Source organism: Sus scrofa, chromosome 8 (assembly GCF_000003025.6).
Source record: "Sus scrofa isolate TJ Tabasco breed Duroc chromosome 8, Sscrofa11.1, whole genome shotgun sequence".
In the NCBI taxonomy this organism is placed as follows: Eukaryota; Metazoa; Chordata; class Mammalia; order Artiodactyla; family Suidae; genus Sus; species Sus scrofa.
In genome coordinates, this window is record NC_010450.4 from 73,847,352 (window position 1) to 73,875,020 (window position 27,669).

Sequence of the window (27,669 nt, forward strand, 5' to 3'; positions counted from 1 at the left end):
CAGTTAGAAGAGCTGATCTTTTTGTGGTGTGGACTCAAGACTGGGCCTGCTGTGCTTGTTTTCTGGTTATGGGCATCTATGTCTATGTTTTTTCTTGAGACCTTTCAGATACTAATAGAATTTTCTGCAGTCTCCAGAAATGTGTTGTTATCCTTGGAATTACTCTTGTGCTTTATCTGAGCCTTTCACGCTGCTTAGCATTTTCTATCTTAGAGCCATTGATGAGTTTCCCCTACTAAAACATAGACTTCTTTGAGGAAAGGGTCCATCTCCAATTCATCTTATATCTCCCACAGTTTTTTGCTTGGTACCTTTGCTTGGTAGTAAGTTCTTACTAAAAACTTAGTACATAAATGTATGAATGAATTGATTTGGGTGAACATATGAATGAATTTTGTTGTCCTCACTAAAATATGTGAGAAGATGATTTCTCATACGACCATCGTTTTACTTGTCTTCTCATCATTCATGGGCTTCTAATTCTCAGGCCTACGATGGGCTTTGCTTCTTTGTTTGAACGACAGTCAGCATGGGAAACTGGTCTTTTCTTTTACGGGAGGGTGAAATGATAATGTTGTTTACAAATTCTGACCTGGAAATTTCAAAGTGCTAGTCATACACACTTTGCTAAATCCTAAGAGTTCAAATGTTTGCCTCTCTGATTCTTTAGATGACATTGAAATACAATGAAAAACAGTATTCTTAAAAAACTACTGACGACATTGTTATTAAAAGTATTTTTTTAATTTTATTTTTAGCTTAATTTTTTTCATAATAATGTTTTTCATTCACTCAACAAATTTTTATTGAGCATTTCCATGTGCCCTGTGTTGTCCCTGAACAAACAAAAATCCATATTTTCTGAGTTCCCGCTGCAGCGCAATGGGATCAGCTGCCTCTCTGCAGTGCCAGGATGCAGGCTCAGTCCCTGGCCAGGCACAGTGGGTTAAAGGATCTGGTGTTGCCACAGCCGCGGCAGGTTGCAGCTGTGCCTCAGACCTGATCCCTGACCTGGGAACTCCATAAGCCATGGGGTGGCCGAAAACGAAAAAAAAATCCATGTTCTCATGGAGTTTACATCCTCTTGAGGGCAGGGGGTGGGGAGAGATAGACCATAAATTATAAACAAAATAAGTAGCTCACATATAGGATGTTAGTGAGAAGTATCATGATAAAACGAAAAGTAGATCCAGTCCAGGAGGACTGGGAATGTAGCAGGGAAGACCTAGGTTGTAGTTTGAAATAAGGTGGCCGGGCTGGGCTGCCCTAAGACAATGATACCTGAAGAAGGACCTGTGGGAGACGAGGGACATACCTGTAGAGATACCTGAGGAAAGAGCGTCCCAGGCCCAGGGAACCATGCCTGTAGAGGCATCAAGCCGGGAGCATGCTGGAGTTCCTGTTGTGGCTCAGCAGTAACAAACCCGACTAGTACCCCGAGGACTCAATCCCTGGCCTCCCTCAGTAGGTTAAGGATCTGGCATTGCCATGAGCTGAGGAGTAAGTCACAGATGTGGCTCAGATCTGGCATTGGTGTGGCTGTGGTATAGGCCGGCAGCTGTAGCTCCTATTTGACCCCTGGCCTGGGAACTTACGTATGCCATGGGGACAGCTCTGAAAAGACAGAAACAAAAACAAAACGAAGTAGGAGCAAGCTTAGATATTCAAGGAACAGCTAGGAAGCCAGTATGGCTGAAACAAAGTGAGTGAGAGTAATTCCCATGAATTCACAGATGTGCTTAACCAGGGGTGGGGTAGAGGGAGAAGAAGGGTGCAGTAGGGGCAAGAATGAGGCGGGCAGCTTAAGTCCAACCTCACAGGCAGTTGTAGGACTTAGCCTTATTCTAAGTGAAATGGAGCGCCATTGCCGGCTGTTGAGCAGAGGTCCCATGTCCTTTTAAAGGCATCACGCTGGCTGCTGTGCTGAAATAGACTGTTGTGGGGAGGGCAAGAGAGCAGTGGGGAGGCCATGGTGGGACTCCAGGTGAGAGATGGTGGCTCCCGGCAGGGTGGTGGCAGTGTTGTGGGAGGATTTGGGATGTATTCAGAGGTAGTATGGGTATTATGAAAACCATTACTCTGTAATCTTCTTTGGTTGACAGATATTTTAATAAGAAAGTGTCTTCTATAATGATCTCCATGAAATAACCTCCCACTTCTTACTGTTTTATTGATAAATATTGAACATTCCAATAGCCAATATTAAAATTGATTACACTTTGATATAGCTCAACCTCAATATTGCTTTCTTCAGAAAATCAAGTCCTTGCTTTTTCCACCTATTATCTCTTTCTATTAATAAAGTATCAATAAATACTATAATAAAATATCTGTTTTCTTGGCTAGAACACAGGTCCCTTTCCATCATCCTACGTCCATCATTATTCTCTTTTCTTATCACATTATTGTTTTAGGGACATCTAGACTTTCAAAAACATCCCATAATCCTTTGAGAATTTTCAGGTATTCTGATGGTTTTGAGATTAAAAGGTGGCAAACAGCACTGGACAGTGTACTTGGCCTGCACTTTCCTGTCCATGTACCTGTGTCCACATGTGTACGTGTTTACGGGTATGTGCACACATGCACGGGCTGTAAACACCTTATGTAGGGAATATACTTTTAATTTGTTGTCCTTACCTGTTTTATTTTCAGGTGAGAGACCAGCTGCTATTTGCAATTCTGATTTTCCTTGCTCATTACATTCCAGACCTGAGCAATGACCCGAAATATGACTCTTTCCTATGGGGAGGTTGTCCTAACCTGCCAGGCCTGCCTCTCCCCAGGACAAGTACGCCTTGGGGACAATTACAAAGCAACTGCAGCCTTCAATCTCTTCATGGTTAAAAGGAAGAACACCACGCCTTCCTCCAGGAGAAGGACTTGAGCCCTACTTAATCCTTTCCTACATGGAAAATTCCTTTGGAAAGTAGCAGAGCCTGAAAGAGCAGGAGGGCATATGTCAAACTCTCAGCCTTCAGGGGGCAGTTAGGAAGAGCCTGCATTCAGCTGGGTAGTTTTATTCTGTTTGTGATCAGCATGTGTGGCCCAGGTAGGAGGCTTGTGTTCACACTCCTTTTCCTTTCTTCCTCTGCTCTGGGCTTTGCTGCCGTCCTCAAATCTCTGTTAGACCTGGTCGTGGAATTCAGAATCTCTCCTTTTTATTTACTTATTTTTTAATGTTCTCACTGTTAGTGGGTTGTGAATACACACAGGTAAATGGATAGTGAAAGCTGCATACACATTGGCCTTCTGATTAATTTCACTTGACTCATTCATTGGGTCCTAAAAGCTTGGAGCAAAAAACAGTATCTAGTTCTTTTGACTAGGACAATGGAGACCGAGAGATATTGACTCTTTTTATATGCTTTAGTGAACACAAAATTCTTAAACCTCTGAACTCAGAGGTTTAAGGTGAGCTCATTTTTAGCCTTTTGAAACTACCAAAGTTGAAAGAAAGCAAGAAAGAAGGGAAGGAAGGAAGAGAGAAAGAAAGAGAGAATGCATCACAGTTTCCTTAAATTCCCTTAGCAAGCTGGGGGGTTGGGAGAAATTCTCTCCAGATACCATCTTAGCCCATTAAATCGGAGGAGCAGAGCTGTAGGGATCCAGCTGTGACTAGTAGAATAGCCAGCTGTGATGGCTCATTTTCAAATGTGTACCACTGTGGCTTCCAACTAGGGAAAAGCCATCCTACTGGGGCTCCCACAGCATCTCCAACATTAACCCCTGGCGTCAAGGGCAGGGGAGAGAAGGGTCAGGTGCAAGACCTGAAGAGGACTCTGTGACCCTGTGCGGTTCCTAAGCCTGGGACAAATCTGCAATGCAGGAGCCCAGCTCCTTCTTCTGAACTCTCAGAGAAAATTGTGCTGCATGTGACTAAAAAAACCAGAGTGAGGTTTTTTGTTTGTTTGTTTTTTAATGAGGTTTATTTTTGCCTCTGGCTTTTGTTTTCATCACATGGTGTTTTGCTTCTTCTTTCTTCAACTTTGTGTAGGCCCGGGAGGACGGTCTGACTGTGATTCAGCCCCATTCTCTCTCCTTCATAAACTCGGAGAGGCCAAGTGGAAAGATAATATACAATATCACTCTACCTCTGCATCCAAATCAAGGTGAGATGTGCAGTAAATGATCTTTTGAGTGATGCTCTTGTCTTCTACTTGTTGACCAGCCTCAAAAGCTCTGGAATTCTGTCTGCTTCTGCTTGTTGAAGATTTAAGGAGTAACCATTATTTATCCCTTCTGCTCCTGTCTTCTGAGTTTGGAACCAATTGAGGGAGAGACACTGTGGTCTGGCAGATGGAGATGAATGGGCCAGCTTTGGTAATGACAGAGCTGCCCTGGAGAGTAGAGTGTGCATGTAACTTCATCACTGAATGAGCCGCCCCGACTCCCATGCGCAGCCAGGACTGGACAGACCTACCCTGCCTGTGGGGACAAAGCCTACCCTGAAGAGGGTTGCGATAGGCAACTGGACCAGAATGAACATGCACTAAGGACAAGGAGCTCTGCCAGGGAGCCCAGCTGGGCCGAGCTGCATATAACATAAACTCAGTTTCTCCCCCACATAGATAAGTCACCCCCCCCACCTTTTTTAAACCAAGGTAATAAATACTGTTTACGACTTCTGTAAGTTTACATAATGCTCCAACATATCAATATCCTATGAGCTTCAAAAAAGCAAATATAGTTATGGTAGTATTATGGGTCACCAAAGTGAAGGGGAAGGAAACTACAGTTGTGAGACTATGCAGATGTTCTTATTAAGGCAGTACTGACCCAGACGCCATGTAGTACCTGTCACCTCAAATGCCTCATAACTCTGGAATGCCCGTTGTGATGAATGTGTCAGCACACAGTTCCACGCTCTTGTACAGGAGTGTGGAAATGGGCACTACAGTTAGAGGACAGGTGGGCCCCTGCCATCTGTCCCAAGCCTTCAGATCCCTTACCTTTGGCCTCAGCTACCAAGCGTGGGCTTGAAAAGACATGTCTGTGCCTCACAGGAAGGAGATCGGCTTTTCCAAAGACACATCTGCTCCTCTCCCAAGACCAACCACTGCCTTAGATTTAAGCCTTTCGCATGATCAAATCCCCAAGGAGAGATTAAATTTCATTTCCCTTTTGATAAAGCCCAAAGAAATTAAAAGACTGAAAGTCATCGTTCTTCATTATCGATCTGCTAAGCCGTAGCTGGAGTGTCCTCCCTGCATTGCTGGGGCAGAGACCGTCTTTGAGACACGCAGCCCAAATGGCTGTAGGTCTGTCAGTTCCTCAGAAGTTGAGGTAGTTCAGCATGAAGCCTCCTTTTAAAGACTTAGTAGGACATGAAAGATAATTATGGCCTCTGTTCTGTACCTGCAAAATTTGGAAACATCTAGCACATCTGCAGCCCCTTTAGCCTTTATAACTTTGTGATAGTTGCAAATCCAGATCTTAGAATATTTAATATCCAAGTTATTACCAAGACCATCCCAGAAACTAAGGAGTTTCTGACAGAAAGAGGGTAGATTAATAAAAATCTTCACAACCTCACCAGGAGACCTGTCTGCACTACTATGACCTTTGAACTCAATTGAGATACTCTGGTACAGTGTCCGTGACTTCTGGAGGATTCCCTGGTCTAAGCTACATTAGGGGGCAGCAGTTTCCTCTTACTGCTGTTTGTGGTCAGGGAATCCTAGTCAGATTTGCCCTTTTCTTGAGTGACTGGAGAACAGTATGCCAAGAACGAGCTTAGAACAATTGTTCCTGAAGGATGAGGACTCCTACGAGGGGGAAAGGCAGCTTTATGGCTCCGATCATTCAGTCAATCATCAAAGTTATTGTTGATGCTCATGTGGACTCTTCCTCCCCAGGCATCATCGAGCACAGGGACCAGCCTCACTCTCCCGTCCGATATTTCACCCAGGAAGACATCAACCAGGGCAAAATCATGTACCGGCCTCCCCCTGCTGCCCCCCACCTCCAGGAGATCATGGCCTTCTCCTTCGATGGTAATGCTTTTTGTCTCTGTTTCCAGGCACCCAAACTGCTCTCTGGTTCTTCATGGCATACTTTTAATAAACCTTTATTTCGTGCCCCCTAGGTGGCAGGTCTGAGTCAGGCCTTAGAGATGGAGTGGTGAGCGAAAAGAGGCATGAATCCCTATTCTTGGCAAGTTTGGGCAATCTAGGCATAGAGACAGAGTTTGGTGAATAATCCCAGTAATGACTGTTGCATTGCAGGCTGAGATAGGAGCTCTAACAAGAAAGAGGAATGTTCAGTGGCAGACTTGGATGTATCAAGACTGACCTAGACCGAGGGTCCATTGGAGGCTGCCCCAGCGGGTATTGACAGTGGAGGAGTGGGCAGAAGCTAACGGAGGAGTGGGCAGAAGCTAACTAGGCTAAGTGTGTGTGTTAGGATCGTTGGGAAAACATTCCCGAAGGAAGGGCACATGCCGCTGAACAGAGGCCTGGGAGGGAGAGAATGCTTTGTTCTGGGGACTCAAATAAATGTCAGCGTGTCTGGAATATGGAGATTGAACAGAGCAGGGCTGACTCTGGAGGGAGCCAAGAGGGCAGACCTTCGGGGGCTCTGAGCCTGCAGGATTGGAGCTTTAGCCTAAGAACAATAAGGACCTGGGGGAGGCTTTAAGGTTGGGGGGGATGGCTTTTCCTGAGAACTCTTGGACTGCAGTGATGCGAGTGGATCTGGGGAGGAGGCCAGGGACTCTCATGAGAAGGAAGCTGCCAACCTCAGGGAAGGTCCCATGTGGGGATGAAGGAGGTAGATGGCCTTTGGGATTAAAACTAGGATTTCATGTATGTGTAACTGGGTCACCATGCTGTACATTAGAAAAAAAATATATACTGGGGAAATAGCTATTAAAAAAAAAAAACAAAAACGAAAAACAGGATTTGATAGAAAGCACCTTTTTTTTTTTTTAAAGAAGAGAAAATTCAGCAAAAGAATAACTAAATTTTTTTGTTGTTGTTTTTTTGTCTTTTTGCCTTTTCGAGGGCCGCACCCACGGCATATGGAGGTTCCCAGGCTAGGGGTCTCATCAGAGCTGTAACTGCCAAGCCTACGTCAGAGCCACAGCAACACGGGCTCCAAGCCGCGTCTGCGACCTACACCACAGCTCACGGCAACACCGGATCTTTAACCCACTGAGCAAGGCCAGGGATTGAACCCACAACCTCATGGTTCTTAGTCGGATTTGTTAGCCACTGAGCCATGACAGGAACTCCAAATTTCTTTTTTTTTTTAACTCAATGAATTTTATTGTATGTACAGCTATACAATGATCATCACAACCTGATTTTATAGCATTTCTATCCCAAACCCTTAGTCAATCCCTTCCCCCTTAGAATAACTAAATTTCTAATTCAAGCAAGTGTGTGCCCCTCCTCTAAGCCAAGACAGCATTAACCCTTGCCACCACTTTACCCTCTCCTTGACCCAGGATTCAAAGCTGCTGAGGGTTTTGTGGGGTTTTTTTGTTTTTCGTTTTGTCTTTTTAGGGACTCACCCATGGCCTATGGAGGTTTCCAGGCTAGGAGTCGAATCAGAGCTACAGCTGCTGGCCTACACCACAGCCACAGCAACACCACATCTGAGCCACGTCTGTGACCTACACCACAGCTCACAGCAATACCAGATCCTTAACCCACTGAGTGAGGCCAGGGATTGAACCTGCATCCTCACGGATGCTAGTCAGATTTGTTTCTGCTGAACCACAGCGGGAACTCCCCGAGCTGCGGAGTTTTAAGTCCCTACCGCTAAATAGTTATGTGCTTTGGGATAATTCCAAAAATCCTGAATCCTGTCTCTTTAGCATCTTTAAAATATTTGTATCACATAACACAATTAATAGAGGGTATTATTGGTATAGTAGCTATAATTGTATAGAATAGTTGGTGATTTCATATGGTAAGTTGAACAGGAGTAATTTTAGAGTTATATTTTAAAGTCTGGCAAATGTGTAAAGTAATATTTGCCATTATTTATATAGATATGGTTGTCTAGAAAATGATTACCTCCTCGATTAGACTGAAAATCCCTAAGCGTGTGGATAGACCTCTTCCCTAAGGAGTATCCCTTCTGTCTCCTCCCTGGATAACTAACAGCCAGTGAAAAACATTCATGGTTCTCTAACCCCACCCCTCCAAGACCTCCTTTACAAGTTTGCCCTGGGATTGGAGGGAAGAAACATGTCAGCCCTGGTTGAAGTTACTTCTTCTTCTTCTTTTTTTTTTTTTTTTTTTTTTTTTTTGTCTTTTTGCCATTTCTAGGGCCGCTCCCGCGGCATGTGGAGGTTCCCAGGCTAGGGGTCTAATCAGAGCTGTAGCCTCCGGCCTATGCCAGAGCCACAGCAACGCAGGATCCGAGCCGCGTCTGCAACCTACACCACACCTCATGGCAATGCCGGATCCTTAACCCACTGAGCAAGGGCAGGGACCAAACCCGAAACCTCATGGTTCCTAGTCGGATTCGTTAACCACTGCACCACAACGGGAACTCCTGAAGTTACTTCTGAATCCACTATGCTCACCTGTGTTCCTGCAGCCTTTTTAGAGAGAGCAGAGTCCTGTCCTGTATAATCTATGGGATAAATGCCACGAGATAAATCTCTCGCACTGTTACAGTGTGTAAATCAATGTCCCAGGCATCACTCAATTCTACAGTGGAATTGACCCACCAGAAAGCCTTGTCAGTGATAAACGACATCACCCACATTCACCAATTTGTAGAATTTTATGTACTGGGAAAATGGGATCTGAATGAATGTATTATAAATCATTCTAACTGCTGTGATATAAAATTACTCCACTGTGTGGTTCCTTTTGTTACTTAAAATTAATGCTGGCACCATTAAATCCCAACAAAACATTAGCCAGCGACCTGGTGAGCGTTTCTTAAATCATCATAATTCATATTAAAATGTGCTTTACTTTTCTAACCTCTGCCCTATATTTTGTATCTTCCCCATCTATTTCTGACACCAAAATGTTTAGTATTTTCTCTCTTCTGTTCTTTCAGGTCTCCCAGAATCGGTGAAATTCCACTTCACAGGTGAAAATTTTAATCTCAATTTTAGTAGAAAATGGAAATTTTTTTCAGTCTTCGACACTTCTTTTTTCTCTCTTTATCATCACTTTTAGCTATTTTCTGTGTACTACTAAAAAATTACATAAACACAAGTTTCTTCTAAAATAGTCATATGGCTAGTGAAATAGTAATAGCTTAACTTTGCATTCCTGGAAAAAATAATCCACCCAAGAATACCAGAGATTAGTATTCTTTAAGCCCCACTTCAATTTGTCGTAATATCTATTAAAAAGAGGTAATAATGGTTGAGATCTTAAACTCTGGATCCACATTGTCTGGGGTTCAGCCTGCTTTGGGAACATTTCTTAACCTCTCTGTGTGTAAATGCTTTATCCATCTGTGGAGGTAAGAGATGATAATTACATAAACGCAAAGCTCCCAGAACAAGTGATTGGCACATACAGGCACACCTAGTTTTATTGCACTTTATTATGCTTCCTAGATATTGCATTTTTTTCTCATTTTTCTTTTTTTCTTTTCTTTTTTTTTTTTTTACGGATTGATGGTTTGTGACAATTCTGCATAGAGCAATCCTTTTGGTATCATGTTTCTAAGAACAGTGCTTACTTCTTGTGTCTGTCACATTTTGGTAGTTCTGGCATATTTCAAATTTTTTCATTTTTATTGTATTTATTATAGTTGTCTCTGATCAGTGATCTTTGATGTTGAGGCTGTAATTGTTTTGGGGTGCTACAAACCACACCTCTATAAGACAGTTAAATAAATGTGTGTGTTCTGACTGTTCCACTGACCAGCTGTTGCTCCGTCTCTGTCCCTTTCCTTGGGCCTCCATATTCCCTGAGACACAATAGTGAAATTAAACCAGTTAGTTAGTAATCCTGCAATGACCTCTAAATGTTCAAGTGCAAGAAGGAGTCATACATCTTTCACTTAAAATAAAAAACTGGAAAGAATCAAGCTAAGTGAGGAAAGGGTGTCAAAAACCAAGATAAGCCACAATCGAGGCCTCTTGTGCCAAACAGCCAAGTTGTGAAAGCAAAGGAAAAGTCCTTGAAGGAAACTGAAAGTGCTCCTCCAGTGAACACACAGATGATAAGAAAGGGAAAGATCTTTATTGCCAATGGGAAGAAAGTTTCAGTGGTCTGGATAGATAGTCCGAGCAGCCACAGTATTCCCTAAACCAAAGTCTAATCTGGAGCAAGGCCTTAACTCTCCTCAATTCTGTGAAGACTGAGACTTTTTTACAAAGCAATATACAATATAAATTATCTCATTTAATCCTTATAGAAATATTTTAAATGAAGTTTTTATTTTAGCATTTTAAAGCTGAGGGAACTAAGGGTCTTGAGTAATAATTTGCCCATATTTCCATACCTGGTTAACAGTAAAATGAGGATTTTAATACAAGTTTCTGACTCTGAGTATGGGATATTTCATTTCATCTTGTCTGTATGTGTCCTGGTCATGATAAACAGGTATCATGGTAGAGTGCGAGTTTGGTTTCCGAGCTTCAACATGTCCCTGAAACTTGAATAGGTGAAGGGATTAACTATTAACTTCTCCAGGACTTTAAGTTAAATGATCCATGAACCTATTATACAGAGTACAGGAAATGGACCTTGAGCTGACCTAAAATTAATTTACCTTGTTTCTGCCTGAGGTTCCCTTTTTTAATTGTTGAGTGATTTTTTTTTAAATGTTATTTTATACTTAATTTCTTAGAGCAGCTTTAGGTTTACAACAAAAAATTGAGAGTATGGTTTTTATTTTCCCTATATCCCCTGCCCTAACACACACGTAGCACAGCCTCTCCAGTGATCAACATCACTCACTAGAATGGTGCATCTTTTACCAAGGATAAACCTACTTTGACACATCGTAATCACCACCCAAAGACAAGTTTACTCCAGAGTTCACTCTTGGTATTGTGCATGCTAAAGTTTAGACCCATGTATGACATCTATCCACCATTATAATATCATACGGAGCATCTTCACTGCCTTAAAAATTCTCTGTGCTCTGCTTATTCACCTCCCATATCACTGCTACATCCCACCTTTGGCAACCACTATTCTTTTTGTTGTCTACTGCAGTTTTGTCTTTTCCAGAATATCATATGTTTGGACTCAATACAGAATGTAGCCTTTTCAGATGGGCTTTTTTCCTTAATAATATGCATTTAAGATTCCTCTATGTCTTTTCATGGCTTGGTAGCCCAGTCATTTTTAGTGCTAAATAATATTCCATTGTCCAGCTATACCATAGTTGATTTGTCCATTCACTGACTGAAGGGCATCTTGGTTGCTTCTATGTTTCGGCAATTATGAATAAAGCTGCTATAAACATCTATGTACAGGTTTTGTGTAGACCTAGGCTTTCAACTCCAAGGAGTTGTAATTGCTGAACCATAGATATGGTAAAAGTATGTTTAGTTTTATAAGAAACATCTAAACCATATTCCAGAGTGGCTCTGTACCATTTCGCATTTTCGCATTTCGCCATTTTCATAAGCATTTGGTGTTGTCAGTGTTCCAGGTTTCACTCGTTCTAATTGGTACACAGTGGGATCTTACTGCTGTTTTAATTTGTATTTCCCTGCTGACATACGACGAGGAACATATTTTCATGTGCTTATTTTCCATTTGTATCTTCTCTGGTGAGGTATCTATTGAGGTCCTCAGCCTATTTTTTAATCAGGTTGTCTGTTTTCTTATTGTTGAGTTTTAAGTGCTCTTTGTACATCTTGGGTAACAGTCCTTGACCAGACACGTCTTTTGCAAATATTTTCTTCCAGACTGTGGCTTATCATCTCGTTCTCTTGACATTGTCTTTCACAGAGCAGAAGTTTTTAATTTTAATGAAGTCCAGCCTGTCAGTTCTTTCTTTCATAAATCGTGTCTTTGGTGTCCTGTCTAAAAAGGAATCACCATACCGAAGGTCACCTAGGTTTTTCTCTACGCTATCTTCTAAGAGTTTTATAGTTTTGTGTTTAACATTTAAGTCTGTGGTCCATTCTGAGTAATTGTGAAAAATGTAAGAGGCTTCCTTCTGACTGGAAAGAAACCATCTCCTTTAGGAGAATTTTGTGAGGGAGAAAGGTCACTTGAACACATAATGAACTAAGCCAGCAAGAAGCCCAAGCCCTGATATTAACCCATAAATGAGGGAGAACAGCTCATTGGGTTAGTCGTGGTTTGTCAGCTAAACTGAGAAGGAAAGCTGATATTCCTGGTCTGGCTGCTTCGAGACAAGCACAGGTGCTCTACAGAACTGACTAGAACCAGGAACACCCACAAGGAGAGTGGCGGCTGCAGGAGGCCTCCAACCAAAGAGGAAGTTCGACTCTTTCTCAGAGAAATCAGAGATGTTGCTTTAAGAGAGGGCTAGACGTGTAATTGCTAATTTTCTTTTTCTGGGGGGTAATTTTTTTATTTAAAAAAATTTTTTATTACAGTATAGTTGATTTACAGCCTTGTGTCAATTTCTACTTACAGCAAAGTGACACGGTCATACATATATATATATATATATATATATATATATATATATATACACACACACACACACATTCTTTTTCTTATATTATCTTCTATCATGTTCTATCATAAGTGATTGGATATAGGTCCCTGTGCTGTACAGCAGGATAATTGCTAACGTTTTAATTGTAAGTTCTTAAGTTTGCTTGCAAAGCCCTGCACTGCATATATGTACCAGAAACTAGGTTTCCTTTTTTTACTTGTAGAGGCAAGGACATACCTTGGGCACACCGACAGCTGGGTAATATGACAAAGCTTGTTAAGTTGTAGGGCCTTCCTTTTCTGCGGAGTAAGGGTGGTGCAGGCTCCCTGGGATGTGAATGTAAAGCATGAAAAGTAAGATTACATATTGCAATTATTTATTTATTTTATTTATTTTTATATAACAAAGGGAGTTCTCAATTTAGATTCCAGGACTTCGGAGATTCCTGAATCCACCGAATTTTATGGGAAAGCTTGCATGTTTGTTCTCAAACCCCCCAAAAGTTAAGAAACATCAGTCTCTATCTTTGATGATCCAGAAAGCACCAAAGACTGAGCACAAAGAAGCAGATGCAAAAGAGAGATAGAGAGAGATGAAAAGTTTATGACATTGTAGTTTGATATCAGATAATTAGAAATAATCTCACTGTTCATCAGAAAGGCAATATTTTAATTATATAATCATGCCACAGCATTTTATACAGATTTTTGAGAACTACATTTATAAGGATTGACCTGGAAAAAGGCCCAAGGGCATTAGTAAATGCAAAAAAGAAAAAGAAAAAAAAGCAAGTTGCAGAACTATAAAGAGAGATAGCCTAGTTTTGAAAAATAAAAAAAAATAGGTAATCTAAAAAAATTTTTTTTAATTTACTAAGGAAAAAAAGAGAGAAGCAGATGCAATAACTTTGACATTCAACTGAGTGACCAGAGCCATAAAACCTTCCTTCTCACAGGGGCAATGTCTTTTCTCCTTCAGTAAGGCTATTTCTGGACTTTTTGAGGACATGGATTGTACCTTCTAAAATCCAGCCATATCTTTTAGATCCATTCTCAAAGAAAAGACAAATCTGCAATTACCAGGAGTCACTAAGCAGTGTTTTACTTGGCTGAAGTGGAGGTCAGATTCCTACTGACTTGTTAGTAAGTCCAGAAGAAAGTAGAGAAGGAAACAAGTTTCTTATAACCAACCCGTTTCTAAGCATACCACACATTGAAAATATCCACAGTGTGGTTTTCTTCAGTAGGCAGTACAGATAAACACATCCCTGGGTGGGTGGTGCAGGTAGGTGTTCCTCTAAACATGGCTTTTAGGGAAGAAAAGGTGTGTTTAGGTGTGGGAAAATGCAAGTAAGAACCAAGGATCTGGCAATTCTGCTTTCCTTTTCCTCCAGTGATCAGTGTTCACTTGGCTCTCAGATAATCCAGGGGAATAAAATCTTAAGGTCACTGTTTTGTTCACCAAGGTGTCTTCTGTTTATTGCATGGCATGTAATGACCAGGTAAAAATGGGTTTGCTTACTTCCAAACAGATGCCATTAGAGATATTTGTATAGACATTTTCTATTCTCTTAAAAAATTATTTTCTAATAAGACATAGACTTGTCTTTTCTAAAAGAGATTTCTTTAAAACAAAATTTCTCTAGAACATTGGAAGAATGAATTGAATCTAAACTAATTCCATAAATAAAAGCTTTTACCGGCATCATCTAAGAATGCATATTTTGTATTACTTTCCTTTCCACTAACATTTATCAATATCGCCTTGTTGTGAAACTTGCTTCCAGAATGACTTTGTTGTTCTGGTCCTGTAGGCTTTTTGTTATTCAGTAGAAAGAGCTTTGTAGAATAGCTCAAAATGTCTTATGTGATTGCTTACTTTTTCCACTTATAAGTATCTCTTCAAGGTGTTAAGGTAATCTGAAAAAATTTCTGTCTACGTATTTGTAGAACTAGCCTAAAAGGGACAGACTGCAAGGTGATTTGTGTGTGTGTGTGTGTGTGCCCTTTCTAGTTTCGGATGGAGAGCACACAAGTCCAGAGATGGCCCTCACCATCCACTTACTTCGCACCGATCAGCACCCACCAGTGTTCCAGGTCAAAGCTCCGCTCATTGAGGTCAGCCCGGGAGGCAGTGCTTCTATAGGTAAGAATTAGGGACCTGAAAGAAACATGGCTTTGGAAGTGGAACTATATTTAAGTGACAGTCCCTGGGAGTTTTGTTGTTGTTGACGTTTGTTTGTTTGCTTGGCCTCAACTGCAGGATGCAGAAGTTCCCAGGCCAGGGACTGAACATGCACCACGGCAGTGACCCAAGCCACAGCAGTGCCGCCACCAGATCCTTTAACCACTAGGGAACTCCCAGTAACAGTCCCTGTTTAAACCTCTTGATAGTTACCAAAAAGTAGTGACCCTCTTACAGGAGTTGCCTGCATTCTCATCCATACCCTTCTCTCCACCCATTTCTATGCAAATGGAAGCAGCACAGAGAGAAGAAAATAAAGCCTTCAGAGGCCAATGCTCAGTGATGGAATACAACACGGAATTTATTTTCCAGCCTCCAGGAGTTTGATTTGTTGCCACCACTAAAATATGAAGTAACAGAGAGCAGAGAGGAGAAGAGAGGGGAGCAGTTTCAATGACTGCTCTTGTTTTCTATTTGCAAAGTAAAGAGGAACAGGAAGAGTGACAGATCACAGTAACCTTCAGAAGCTGTGAAGAGGTAGAGTTGGATGTGTGTTTATTTACAATTAGTATGTATACTCTACATACTTTTTAGAAGTTTATTCTTTTTTTTTTTTTTTTTTTTTAACTGCCACACCTGCGGTATATGGAGGTTGCTATAGGGGTCAAATCAGAGCTGCGGCTGCTGGCCTATGGCACAGCCACAGCAACGTGGGATCCGAGCTGCATCTGCAACCTACGCTGCAACTTGCAGCAATGCCAGATCCTTAACCCACTGAGCAAGGACAGGGATTGAACCTGCATCCTCACAGAGACTGTGTTGGGTCCTTAACCCGCTGAGCCACAGCAGGAATTCCTAGAGGTTTATTCTTTTACCAAGAACATCTTAAGAGCAAACAGTGGATATTGTGATTTTTGTAAGGTGTGCTCTACAGATCCTGAACCAGTTTCTACATGTGGGTATTGGCCTACAATTAATTATCATCCAACTTTCAAACAAGCCTGATATACAAAGATGACTGTCCCTCTTGCCCCACTCCTTCTCACCACCAGTGATGGCCCAAGCCTCCATCTTTAAAATAACTTGACTCTTCTGTAGATTCAGGCAAAGGAGAAGGTGAAAAACAGTAAAAAGCAAAAACAGTTTCTGGGAGTATCTTCGGGGAAAAAACCTTCTCGGTCAGTCAGGACCAACTTTTTTTGTGGGCAACCACTCCCTTACTTGTGTGGCAGAAAAAAAGATCGTCTGGATTGAGAACTACCCAGCTGTAAGTTAATTTTTGGAAGAACCTACTTAATTTGGGAATTGACCATATTATCAAGTTTTCGCTCTTCTGTGGTTGATTTAACTCTAACAGTGCTTTCTTGTAACCGTCAGTTACAGCATGGCTTCCAGCCTGGCCTGGGGCTGGACTGCACAACAGCGTGTACAGATTTTAATGCACACATCTTCTCACCATGCTTTGTTCTCCTGCCTGCAGGACTTCAGCTGGTAGTGAGAGATACGGAGACAGCACCTGAAAACCTCTTTTTTGAGCTTCGGAAGCCTCCACAGCACGGCACGCTCATGAAGTACACAGCCGGGTTCCCAGGGCCCATGGCGGCAGGTAGCCCCTCGCCCTGTTATTGGCCTGCTTGCAGGATTTCTTGCTGTACAGTCAGTTCTATGTGTTTCAGATTTTTTAAAAAAGTAAAGCGATCTTTTGGGCAAACTATAAGGACATACTTAGAGAGGAAAAAACTTGTAGTGTTTAGTCCATCAGCTGAATTATCTGGGACTTCTTTCTCTGTAACACCACCAAAACCTCAAAACTGTGACACTGAATTTTCTCAAGCTGTAGGTAAAATTGGTTGATTTCTGAAATCTGGAGCGCCTGAATTTAGAACCTCATATGAGACTTTCCCATGGTCTGTTCATGGAGATAAGCTTGTCTTTCTTATTTTGGTATGGGAATCTTCACAGTATCTTAAACACTGTGACTCTAGGAGTCTAAACTGTATGTACTTCATCCATTTAAAAGGGGTAGCAATGTGACCAGCTTCCCAAAAGTCATATTTATTAGGTATTCTCTGATTATAAAAGATAATACATACTGATCGCTTAGGAAGTACAGAAAAGCTCAAAGTATACAGCCAAATCTGATTTTGCATAGTTGGCCCTTATATATCATAGTGACTATTATCCATCAGAGCAGTCACCTTGCGTTGCTGTATTCTTATTCCCACAGTCTGTACTTTCTCAAAACCTTTATATAATTCCTAATAGGCCTATAATAATGCATTCTTCAGAATATCCCTGCAGAGGGAGAGTGTCACATCTTTGACCTTGAAGGCACACTGAATTTATAAGAGCAACAAATGAACGCTTGGGAGTCACAAAGGCAGATTTATTTTTTTAAATTTACTGAATAAAAGAAGTATCATTAAGGCAGAGTTCTCGCATCCTAAGGGAACTATGTTAGGGGCATAACGGCCATAGCCCAGTTTCTTTAACATTACACTTAGCCCATATTTGTGTAATTAACATACATGTTCTAAAGATGTTTATAAAATATTAGTTTTATTACTTTTTTTAGGCACAGTCCCACTAGTATCAGTAAATTACATTAACACAGTGTTTAAAGAGAAGGCTTAGAAGAGGAATACAAAGAAGGAATTAAGTCTTTAGTTTTATTCTATAACACCAACTATGAGAGTCAATAATCTGTGAAGAAATGGAGCTGACTAGGACACCCAAGAAAACCAGTTTCTTAATTGTGCTTGTGGAGTCACTTGGAGCCCTGGCACTAAGGAGCATTTTTCATAAAAAGGGTTCTGTACCAAATAATTTTGAGAAGCTTTAATATTATATATTTAAGATTCTAAAATTCTAATAAATCCTGCTGTTTAAAACTTTTAATTTAAAAGTTTGTGTATGGAGTTCCCATTGTGTCTCGGCGATAACGAACCCAACTGGTATCCATGAGGATGCAGGTTCTATCCCCAGCCTCACTCAGTGGGTTAAGGATCCAGCATTGCCATGAGCTGTCATGTAGGTCACAGACTTGTCTCAGATCTAGCATTGCTGTGGCTGTGGTGTAGGCCAGCAGCTGGAGCTGTGATTGGACCCCTAGCCTGGGAACGTCTGTATGCTGTGGATGCAGCAAAAAAATAACATAAATAAATAAATAAATAAATAAATAAATAAAATGTTGTTTAAACCTGTTTTTCTTAAACATTTATGACCTTGAATTTTTTTTTTTTTTTTTTTGTACAATACCTGTCAGGTCTGTCATGAATTCCTTTTCTGGACTTATATAGTTTAGGTATCTAACCTTAATTGCATTTTTCAACTTGTAAATGTTTATTTTTAAAAAGCTTTATATTTTCAATTAAAACAAGATCTCTTACAAGTTTGTCTAGCATGATTTACTTCCTTAACTTTTCAGTAAATTTTCAGTTAACAAGATTAGATTCCAGAAAGGCTATCATAAAGAATCGAAGCAGGTCCTTTAGTCTCTAGAACTAAGAGTGATGAATGGAGGTTAGAAAGGCAAATTTTGGCTCAATACGATTAAGACCCTAAAAGAAGTTAGAGCTATCTCTGGTGGAATTAGCTCCCTTGTAAAACTGTGAGCCTCCCACCTTGAGACGTGTGGAAGGACAGGCTAAATAACCCTTTCTAAGGGTAGTGTAAAGGGAATCCCAGGTTGGGTGAGAGGTTGGACTAATTAGTTAGCTTCCAACTCCTAGGTTTATGATCCTATATATACTTTGAAATCCTGAGAACAAAGGGTTATGTAAATGAAATGCATCATTTCCAGAAGTAATTGGGTTTTTTTGGGGGGGGGTTTGTTTGTTTTGGGGTTTGTTTTTTTTTGTTTTTTTTTTTTACACAATTTGTTATATTCTGGAAAGGTGACACTTTCACACATGAGGATGTGGAGAAGAATGTTCTGCAGTATGTACACGATGGCTCCTCTGCCCGGGAGGACAGCATGGAGATCACAGTCACAGATGGCATCTCAGCGACAGCGGTGGAAGTGAGAGTAGAGGTGTCACTGTCCCAGGCCCGAGGGCCGCGGCTGGCTGCCGGCGCCTCCCTGAGCTTGACCGTGGCTGGTAAAAGCACAGCAGTCATCACCAGGTCACACCTTGCTTATGTTGTAAGTTCCTATGTTTGTCTGTTTGTCCACTGTACCCTCTGACTGGGCTGACTAGAAAGCAGGGCCATGGCTGAGTATTTGGGCCGCCAGGTATGTGGCCACGTAAAGAACTTTCTTCTCAACCTCCCTATCTTTCTATTCTCAGGAGTAGTTACACTCTCTTCTAGCTGCTCCCCGTGTTTTCTGAGCAGACAAGTGAAGGAGCAGAATGTGGATGAGAACACTCTGAGTATGTGTAGAGATGGGTGCTGCTCAACAGGAAACAGTGCCCACATCAAAAAAAAAAAAAAAAAAAGCCCAAGGCCCCATATTTTAAGCTCCATCAATAATATTTCAAATGGAAATTTTAGAGTAAGAGTATTTTAGAAGCACTTACATAGTCGATGACTAGTAGGTAGTGGTACTTCATGACCCACTTTTCTGAGAGAGGGCCCACTTTTCACCAAACTTTTTCTCAGGTCCAGTTCTAGGCAGTGCTGGCAGACTCCTTTGGCAGGATTCCTGACTCATCCTTCATCCCAGGCACCAAGAGAAGCAGTGTGGTTAGGGGCCAAGGGTGGATTCAGGAACTCTGGTTCCCCCCAATCTAGCCCTAATTGGATAAGTGATCCCAGCGAATTAAACTCATCTTCTTTCTTTGGCTTTACCTCTGATGCTAAGGATAATGAGGATAATTAATTTTATTTTTTATTTATATATGTTGCAAACAGATATGAACTCTCCATGTAAAAATAATAATGAGTGTTTTTGACATATACCTTGAAAATAAGAATGACTATCTGAATGGTAATCATTCTTAGTATTGAATTTTTTCTTTGCTAATCTTAACATTTCAACCAATAACCTGGCCTTAAAAAACAAATACTACATAGTTTGAAGCAATCCTTTTCTGGCCTGAAAAGTCTAGTTATACGATCTAGTCCTGAATAGTAGCATGTAAGATAAAGCACTGGCCTGGGACCAATTGCTTCGATTCCTTTTGCACAGATTTTCCCCTGAAATTGTCTTTTCTTAAATTATGGGAAACTGCATTCCATCCTGATTCTCCTCATGAGTCTAGTATAGTATCAAAACAGCTCTGATTTTGTTTTTTTTTTAATTGACAGGTGATTCTTGCCATAGGTTATGGTCTTTTGAATCTTATAAAACAGGAATTCATAAAAATGTATGAATACAGATTTAATCAATAGATCGCCAAGGCTTGAAAAATGTTTGACAGACCAAAATAGGATTTCAAGAGCAGTTCCTTCCCATTAACTGTGTCTTATAAGCTGCAGATCAAAATGCAAACCCATTGGCAACTGAACATGTATTTTCAGAAATTGATTGAATGTGAATTGACCCACTAGAGCAGAAAGACTCCAAAAGAATTATTCTAGCTCACTGAAAGCATGGCATATTTTAAAGCCTTAGCTAAGTTATATGCTAACTTTGTCTGTGGGTTGTGGAAGAATTTTGTACTTTGTGTCATGGGGAGGATTCTTCTAGAGGCATAGTTAGTGAGTTTGCCATGTACATCCAGAAAGGTCAGAAAAGCCATCTGAAACCCTGCTCATAAATGGAGCAGAATATTAAGGGATAGAAGCTTTACCTTAATTAGAGTATCATTACCTGCAGGAAGGTGACATGGTGTCAGGACAGACAAAAGGCAAAAATGGGATTCTGTGCAATTTGCTTGTTAATGGCAGTTTCCTAGACACAGTTTGCTGTGTACTGCAAGTAAACAAGTAGAGAAGGGATGGTATGAGTTTTAGAGTTAGAATGGGCTAATCCAAGCTCATCAATGTTACTAGCATAATAACCCTTGACAAATTACTAAACTCTCTAGGGCTCATTGTAATATGGGAGGCTGGTATAAGATTAGTCTTAAATAGCTGATAAAATTGCAATGCTCCAGCCAAAAATATAGTAATTCAAAATATGATACCATCTATAATAATATTACATAACACATATTAGGTCTAAATGTAACCAAAGATGTGTAACTTCTGGGAAAATTGATGCTATGACTGACTGCAATGAAAATCCAACATCTAAAACTCTTGGCAAAGTTTTAGAAATAAAAGGAGAATTTACCAAAGGGCCAAGTAGTAGATCAACGGAATGATAGCATTTCTATACATAGGCGAAAAATAGCCAATAAATGTAACTAAAAAGATGATACCACTTATAATAGCATCGCAAAAGTTATATTTGTTGGACTAAATCTAACAAAAATGATGCTATGCTTCTACAGGGGAAATTGTAATACTTAATTGACAGACATTTTAAAAAGCTTGACAAGATATGCCACATTCATGAATAGGAAGATTTAGTATCAAAAAGGTAACAGTTGCCCCACAAAGTGATCTTTCCATTTAATTGAGTTCTAATTAAAAATCCAATGAACTCTGATGATCTTAATAAGCCAGTTCTACAATGTATAAGGAACAACAGGAAATAAGGGTGATGGTAGGCCCAGGGACAGGATAGAAGAAGAGCACCCAGGTAAATGTTAATCATCAAAGTTCTAATCCTAGTGTTGAATGGTGGGTCAATAGATGTATAAAATAATAAAAAGAAAACGAAAAAGTGAATTCAGACAAAATGGGTAAGAAGGTCTCTGAGTAGAAAATTGCATAGGAACAGTGTCTACAGTCTTAGGAAATTTTTCACCCGTAATATCTTGGATATTCCAAAACAGTAAAATTATGACGGCATTTTCAGAAAGAAAAAAAAAAAAAAATCCAGCTGATTTCACACTGTTCCAAACCCAGCAGTCATTTGAGATTTGAAAGATGATAATAAGTCGTGCCTGACAGGGCCAGGAGCTCTGTCCTTGTCGTTCATCACCATCTCGGAAGACAGCTCCTTAGAACTCAGCTGTATTTTCAAAATTCCCCCTCAGAGGGTACTTAGAGTAATATTAGGAAATAGTCTTTTCGAAGCCTGCATGCTGTATTTGATAACCCATGTAGAAAAATAGAGAAACGTTTACAGTATAAATTTAGGGGGCATTTTCTTGTGCAGCCTCAATGAATTGGTTTCCTTCCTTGCTATTGTCAAGTGGTGTGAAGAAATGTGGAAAATTCTGTGATCTTGCATTGAGGCTCTGAAATGTCAACTTAAAAGGTCTGGGGTGGGGGGGAGTGGACTTGAGAGCTGGCTAAAACCTGCTTCCCCAGATCACCCCTGAGCTGTGCTCACTTTCCTGATCTTATACCTCAACTAACTACACAATGAGGCCATGCAAATTTGCATGTGAAAGTACACTGGGCCATACAGTATTCATTTTCACTGTTGCTGTGGAAAGGTGTAAAGTGCCTGTGTGCTTACAGCCAGCTGCTCCAAAAGTTGAATGACTCAGGGAATCTTTCCAAGAAGATGTTGCCTCCCTCCTAGCCTCCCTCCTAGATACTTCCAAAAATGTCCTTGAAGAGAGAAGAAATTGTTCATTAAGACGTTCAGTTATTGCCCATGTAGAAACACAGAAAGCCAATTTTCTTTCTCAATAAACAGTGCAGAGGAAGAAAAAATAAATGGTCTTTGTTAAGACTGGGCATCTTAGGAGTTGAATATCCATAGGTTTGATCCTGATAGAATGGAATCCATAAGATTTCCTAAATTCTTGTCTTGTTGAGCATTACACTTTAAGGTGATTCATTGGCCAATTTAAGTACTTTTCATTCTTTGTTTCACGGAATTTTTAAAAGCATTGTTATCATAGCTTATAGGGGAACATCACCTTGTTCTAAATAGCAAACTAGTCCTAGAAACTCTAGAAGGAGTCTACAGCTGTGTTTCTAGAAGGACGACTTATTTCTGACTATGTTTTGTCCTTCACTAGATGCTTGTAATAAAACAAAACCTTGGATGGCTCTTGTAGTAACCATAGGGCATCGCTTTGTTTTATGTCCCATACTTGAAGTGCATTTCCCACAATTATCTTGAGCTATTCTTGAAAGAAAACATTATCAGTGAAACCCTTTAGAAGGAGTAATGACTGGGAATTTCATGTGGTTTGAAATAGTATTGCTTTATCACAAAAGGAAAGAGTTTTTTTCCATTTAGCAGAGAAGGGAGCACCTTCTCTGGTCTTTAACTACTGGAAGTATTTATTCCTGCAAATGTGCATTCATGTTTTGCCTCATATTTGCCTGATTAGGATGATTCTTCCCCCGACCCAGAGATCTGGATTCAGTTAAAGTCTCTGCCCATGTATGGTGCTCTCCTAAGAACCTCAGGACCTGAAGTGGAAGAACTCTCAGAGGTTTCCAATTTCACCATGGAAGACATCAACAACAAGAACATTAGGTATCAGCCACTTGGTGGTACTTGACAGAATTTTTTTACTGTATTGAAATATGTAAGCAACTAATAGTAGGCCCCTGGAAAGGCTAGGTTGCTGCTAATCTTTTCTAAACAAAAAGTTTCACTCATCTTACTTGACCTGTCAGTGTAGCTGACACCCCCCCCCTTGTCTTTTTGCCTTTTCTAGGGCTGCTCCCGCGGCATATGGAGCTTCCCAGGCTAGGGGTCTAATCAGAGCTGTAGCCACCGGCCTACACCAGAGCCACAGCAATGCGGGATCCGAGCCATGTCTGTGACCTACACCACAGCTCACGGCAACGCCAGATCCTTAACCCACTGAGCAAGGCCAGGGATCGAACCCGCAACCTCATGGCTTTTAGTCGGATTCATTAACCACTGTGCCACGATGGGAACTCCACTGACCCCATGTTTAAACAAAGTCTCAGTCGTCTTACTTGACTTGTCAGCGTAGCTCATTCATTCCCTTCTTCTCTTGGCTACTATAGGTACTCAGCTGCCTTTGAGACTGGTGGTCATCTGCTTACTGACAGCTTCCACTTCTCTGTGTCTGACATGGAGCACAACCGTCTGGACAATCAGAGGTTTATCATCACGATCACTCCTGTCGAGGACCCACCCCCAGTCATTGCCTTTGCTGACCTCATCACGGTAAACAGTTCAGATCCGTGAACAGTGGGTGCTGTCGAGAGCTGGACTCGGCGGCGGGCCATGTGAATAAAGGATTTCTACCTAAATTGGCAGTCGAGTCCTCTCCCCAAAATAACGAGGCAATAGTATCAAGATATGTATCGTTTTCAATCATGAGTTTTTCAAAACATATGGAAATAATTATATGTAGAAGATCAAAGTATCGTGTCTACATTATTTAGTCAACAAATATTTATGTGCCAGACGTAAATCTCGATATCTGTAGTATTTTGTATACTGTGGTAAATGTGGGGGCAGGAATATATCTTTGAGGAGTTTATGGTCTAGTGTTTGCAGCCACTAAAACACAGGGATATGGACACTGTTCCCAGGTCCTGTCTTCGATCAAACTGATACTTATCACTGTAAACAGTACAGAGGGTTCCTTGGAGTGGGGCGGACGGGGCCTTTGTAATGCATCCAAATGGCGAAGTTACTCAGACCTGAGTTCAAGGGATGGTTCTGTTAAGAGCTGAGTGACCTTGGACCAATTACGTAATCTTTATTAGCCTCAATTTCCTCATTTTTAAAATGTTACTCTTCCTGTTACATAGAAGATTGCTCTGATGATGAATAGCATAGCATTAAAAATCCCCAGCACAGTATGAGCACAGGGTAAGTATTCCAAAAAGTTAGAGCACTCTCCTTGTTCCTGTGTACATACCAACGTGCCCAAAGCTCAGGATTCTCCTGGTTTTGTCAAGCAACTGAAAATTCCTAAAACTGAGCTGTTTCTATCTTTTTTTTTTTTTTTTTTTTTTTTTTTTTTAGGACCGTATCCGCAGCAAACTGAGCTGTTTCTAAACAGTTCTGATATGCCACCCACTTTTTTTTTCATTTCCACACTTTGGGGGAGCCATTTGAAGACCTTCCCTATTCCCAGAATCAGGGTGACCTTCCACTTTGAACCTTGTAGATCTTCCTAACAGTCATTTAGAAGTAAATGGCTTTGTATCCAGCAGCCTCGAAAAAAACACCAGGCTCAGGTTGCAGGGTCAGCATACAAAACAGGGCCCTGAAGGAGAAAGGTAGCTGGAGCAACTGCTTTTACTTATACCAATTTATTTTCCTCCTTGACCGTAAGATAAGCACTCGCTTTCAGATCTGGTGAGCCCCTTCTCCCTGCACACCTGTGAACACATATAACGGGACAAATGGCACTTCTATTCCTGGTGGGAACTTCTACAGGATAGAGTAGCCCTCATAGTATCAGAGGGAGGGAGGACATTGACAGAAGGAAGGCAGTCATCCTATCACTCAGCTTGTTCCAAGGTGGCTGTTTAGAAGGGGCGCGAACCAGATCCATCACTGAAGTCGTCTCGTCGTGTCTGAGTGTGGCTTGGAGAGGCGCTGAAGGCTTGCCTGGTCCAGCAGCTCGCACATTCCTCAGCTGCTCCCTAGAGGACCTGTCCCCTCAGAGGAGTGGAGTTGGCGCTGGAAAGTCACCCCAGGCAGCGCTTTTCAATTCACTTCTTTTCACTGCAGTTATGTGCAACTGCCCAAGGACTCTCTCCAATCTTTTCTTTCCCAGGTTGACGAGGGAGGGAGGACCCCCCTTTCCTTCCACCATTTCTTTGCCGCTGATGATCAGGACAACCTCCAGGGTGACACCGTCATTAAGCTAAGTGCGCTGCCCAAGTATGGCTGCATCGAGAACACGGGAACAGGTACCAGCTGCGACTGGGCTGTAGAATGTTCCAGGCCTGGGGAGAAGGCATGGAGGGGGGTGATTGCCAGCAATTAACCTGGACCTGGAGAACCAAAGAGGAAGTGCAATCGTTTCAAAGACACAGAAGGAAGGAAAGTTTCATTTACTCAATAAAAATTGACTGAGCATTTCCTATATGCCAAGCACATTTTTAAGCACTGGGGATAAATCAGACAAAACAGACAGAAACCCCTCCCTTCATGGTGCCTGAGACCCTGGTGGAGAGAAGAGAGATTAGAAACTTAATAATGAGAAAATTTTGTTAAGATGTTAGGGCAGAAATCAGTGCACCGGGAAAAATTAGAGTGGGGTAAGGGGATTGGCAGTGCCAGCTAGAGGGGTGCAGGGGCTTGTGGATTGCACCTGGAATTGAGTGGGAAGGAAGTGAAATTTTTTGTCCTTTCATCATGAGGCAGCTGCAGTTTAGCTGAATCGTAGCATCGTCTCAGCTGTTTCTAAGGCGATGACATGAATTGCAATGCATAGCTTGTCTCTCTGTGACCCTCTCCTCCACACCCCTTCCCCCCACCCTCTGTCCTGGCCCCACCGCCCTTGTGGTTACCACAGGGAAGGGGAGGCAAAAAGGCGGGGACCGCCCACAGGCCTCCTGAGACCACAGTGACTGGCAGTTTGGACAGCTCCTGGCAGGTTACTGTGCTGCTGCCTCTGCAGCGAGATGCCTGAGTGCCAGCGCCTGGCTCTAATTGGTGCGCAGCTCACAGCTCCCACAGAGAGGCCGTTGACTGACAGAAGGTGTCTGTGGCCAGCGTGGTGTCTGGGATGTGAGCCTGGTTACTGGAACCTCATTTAGCAGGGGGCATGTTTCCTATAGAAAATCTTGAGTCTTTACCCCAACTTGCCTCTCAGTGTGTGCCCTTGGATCTGCTTATTGATGAGTTAGATTTATCTCAACAAATGCTTATGGTAGATACTAGATACGGTGGATGTGAAGATGAATAAGACAGAGCCCCTGCCTCGAGTGGGAGACAGATAGAAAGACTGATAAATTACAATGACGAAAGGCCAGGGCAGGGAAGGGAGCAAAGCACTGAGAAAGTACTTGGCACAAAACAATGACTTGTGCCTGGGAAGGCAGGAAAGTCTGAGGAAGTGACATTTGAGCCAGGACTTGAAGGGTTAGTGGAAGTCGCTGTGGGTAAAGAGGAAATGGCATTGCTCACAGAGGGAAGAGCATGAGCAAAGGTGGGAATCATGAAAGCCTGGTTGCCCCGAGCCTTCTCTCCTCTCCAGGTGGTTTCTTATTAAGCCTTTCTGACACTGCTTTATGTTAACCCAGAGTGCATGCAGAGGAGTATTTCACTGCAAGAAGTACTCCAAGAGTCAACTTTCTGGCAAGCCTCAGCCTCTCTAAAAGTTGTTCTCAAATGTTAATGTGCATAAGACTCCCCTGGAGGGCCTGTGCAAACAGTTTCCTGGGCAACAACCCCAGACTTCTCCTTAGAGGAGGCTGGTGAGACCCATGCATTGGCATTTCTCATCGGCGCGCAGGTGATGCCACCGCTGCTGGTCCAAGTTCCATATACAATCTAACAGCATGGAGTCCCCTTCCTTTAGTGGCAGCTCAACCAGGCCAGGGCCCGCCTGGGTCACCTCTCCAGCATCACTGTGTGCCAGCGCAATGCAGGAATAGCTGTTCATCATGGTAACCCACAAGCATCAAGAACGGTCTAAGTTGCACATAGTAGGTCTTGTTTAAGAAGGCAAGGAACCACATTAATGATCTACATGAAAAAAATAGAAGCTGTGATTTTTTTAAATTCAAAGGACTGGTGCTAAAAGTTTCAGTGACAAAGTCACTTATTGAGTAGCTTGTTTTCTAATGACAGAAAAGGTCCTTATTCTATTTCAGAATATTTTCAAGCATCATTTACTTAGGCTATTTTTGACCCAAATAAAGAAACCGTATTTCTTATATTTACAGTGATCAATGGAAAGAGATAAAGCTTCTGGAAACCCTGACCCATATGGTCCAATTTCCATATGCAATCTAACGGCATGGAGTTCCCCCCCCCCACTTTAGTGCCAGCCCTAAAGAATA

At 41.7% G+C, this 27,669-nt stretch overlaps 1 protein-coding gene across 3 annotated transcripts in view; it reads left to right on the plus strand.

The window, feature by feature from the left end:
- FRAS1 (Fraser extracellular matrix complex subunit 1) overlaps positions 1 to 27,669 on the plus strand; it is a 457,087-nt gene that overhangs the window by 344,984 nt on the left and 84,434 nt on the right. For all 3 annotated transcript variants that reach the window (XM_021100604.1, XM_021100605.1, XM_013978814.2), the window contains exons 33-41: positions 3,998 to 4,112; positions 5,859 to 5,996; positions 9,028 to 9,060; positions 14,590 to 14,721; positions 16,241 to 16,366; positions 18,657 to 18,904; positions 23,049 to 23,197; positions 23,701 to 23,863; positions 25,434 to 25,569. In XM_021100604.1, coding sequence (XP_020956263.1) covers positions 3,998 to 4,112; positions 5,859 to 5,996; positions 9,028 to 9,060; positions 14,590 to 14,721; positions 16,241 to 16,366; positions 18,657 to 18,904; positions 23,049 to 23,197; positions 23,701 to 23,863; positions 25,434 to 25,569 — 1,240 coding nt within the window. The remainder of the gene's footprint in view (positions 1 to 3,997; positions 4,113 to 5,858; positions 5,997 to 9,027; positions 9,061 to 14,589; positions 14,722 to 16,240; positions 16,367 to 18,656; positions 18,905 to 23,048; positions 23,198 to 23,700; positions 23,864 to 25,433; positions 25,570 to 27,669) is intronic.